The 1,946-nt window shown below is 41.6% G+C and overlaps 1 protein-coding gene across 1 annotated transcript; it reads right to left on the bottom strand.

The window, feature by feature from the left end:
- Positions 1-513: 513 nt before the first annotated feature.
- On the bottom strand, positions 514-1,308 carry LOC112505175. Its single transcript, XM_025109121.1, has one exon. The coding sequence runs from the start codon at positions 1,306-1,308 to the stop codon at positions 514-516; it is 795 nt and encodes a 264-aa protein (XP_024964889.1).
- Positions 1,309-1,946: the final 638 nt, after the last annotated feature.

Here is a 1,946-nt window from a genome sequence, read left to right as displayed (position 1 = left end):
GAGAGATTATTCATCAAAGACCTGCATATGTCTTCTTTGAGATGATAATCCGTGACACATGTTCTTTAATCTCTAAGAAGAAGGAGAGAATCTTTGTATGTGAGGTCTAATCATATTTTCGGGTGATAGACCTTGCATGTATCTTTAAATCGGATTTCTCATCTTGTAAACTCGTTGGAATCGGAAATTATTTGTCTTCTGGAGTTAGTTCGAAGATGATGATTTTGTGTTAGAGTTTAAACTCTTGAAAATATTGAGCTGGAGACCCCTCCCCATCATTGCTACCATTCTTGGTGCATGCAATTGGTGTTGGAGGCGTGTGGCTCAAGACCAAAAACAAAAAGACCGCAACCTACAAGAACTATTCCCAAGGCCAAAAGAAACACCCCAACCGAGCCACAATAAGCCAAAATAAACAAAGCCCATAAGACACAAAGAAACAACCAAAGAAGATAAAAAAAGAGAAGCGTAACCCAAACCATCGCCTCCCAGAACCAAAAACAAGCCTTCAAGTCAACCATAAGTAACCACAGGACGACTCGCCAACCAATCTGCACGAATGGAGATAGACTCCTGAATAACAGCAGTAACATCCTGAGCCGTACGCTTAGTTGCAGCAAAACGTCTTCTATTACGTTCTTGCCAGATATAGTAAACAGTAGCCGCCACAGCAAGTTTCTGCTTTAGCAGTTTCGGACGAATATTAGGATCCGAAATAACTTGAACAATCTGCTCCCACCTTGAAGGCATACCCATCATATCCACCATAAGTGAACACTCCATATCTGGGGGCTCATCCTTCCAATGTAAGCGGTCTTGAGTCGGAAGCCTTCTCTGACAAGCCAACCACAAACAGAAAGCATGCTTCGGAATATGACCCGAGAACCAAACCAATTTAGACCAAGGGATCACAGGATGATTACCCTCCAAGGAAGCCCAAGCCTTACCTACTGTAAAATCCGAACACAACGTATAAGTATCTCCCCAAAGAACTCTATCACAATCAGAGGTCAATAAAGGAAGTGGAGAATTTTGGAGCATATCAAACCGTTGACACCAATCATCAGGCCAATTACCATTCCAGCTTATAATAAGATCACAAACCGTCGTTAAGGTAGAAAACCCACAAGAATGGACAAACCGGTAAGAGATAAATGCGGATAGAGGACCACAAGATAACCAAGCATCCTCCCAAGCATTCGTGTTCCGACCATCACCAATTTGAGAAAAAAGAAACCGACGCAAATGACTCCGCAAGTCTAGAAGTTTACGAAAAACCCAAGACCAATTAGAATTTTTACGAACCATCCAGAAATTCGAAGAGCGGAGATTATTATTTTAAATCCAACGAACCCACATAGAATCCCGTCTCCTAGCAATATCCCACACATGTTTTGCAAGTAAAGCCCGATTCCAAGTGGTGAGTCTTTTAATTCAAAGACCCCCAGAGTCCAGTGGCCTACAAACCATATCCCATGATAACCGACATCTACCACGCGTATCTTCCCTTGGAGCCCAAAGGAATTTACGAAAAATAGATTCAAGATCATGAATAATACCCGAAGGAAATAAGAAAACCGACATCCAATGAAGYTGGAGAGATTGAAGAACCGATATAATAAGCTGGCGTCGTCCACCAAACGAAAGAAATTTAGACTTCCAATTAAGAATACGATTCTTCACTCTAGCAATCAGCGGAGCATAGTCACAAGACTTTAACCGAGATTGAGATAAAGGAACACCCAAATATCGAACCGGAAAAACACCAAGCTTGAAGGGAAGGCATTCAAGGATAGCCKCYTTAATGTTGGAAGGAACATTCCCAAAGTAAACGTCACTTTTTTCAAGACTAGGCGCTAATCCCGAATAGTTCTGAAAAAGAGCCAGAGCTTTTTTAAGCACTTCAACAGAAAGGACATCCCCTTTTGTAAAGACAAATAAATCAT

The sequence above is a fragment of the Cynara cardunculus genome, unplaced genomic scaffold (genome assembly GCF_001531365.2).
Source record: "Cynara cardunculus var. scolymus isolate 2C unplaced genomic scaffold, CcrdV1 Un_Scaffold_8851, whole genome shotgun sequence".
NCBI classification, from domain to species: domain Eukaryota; kingdom Viridiplantae; phylum Streptophyta; class Magnoliopsida; order Asterales; family Asteraceae; genus Cynara; species Cynara cardunculus.
Note: the sequence above shows the minus strand (reverse complement) of the source record. Positions and strands in the feature narration are given on the sequence as shown.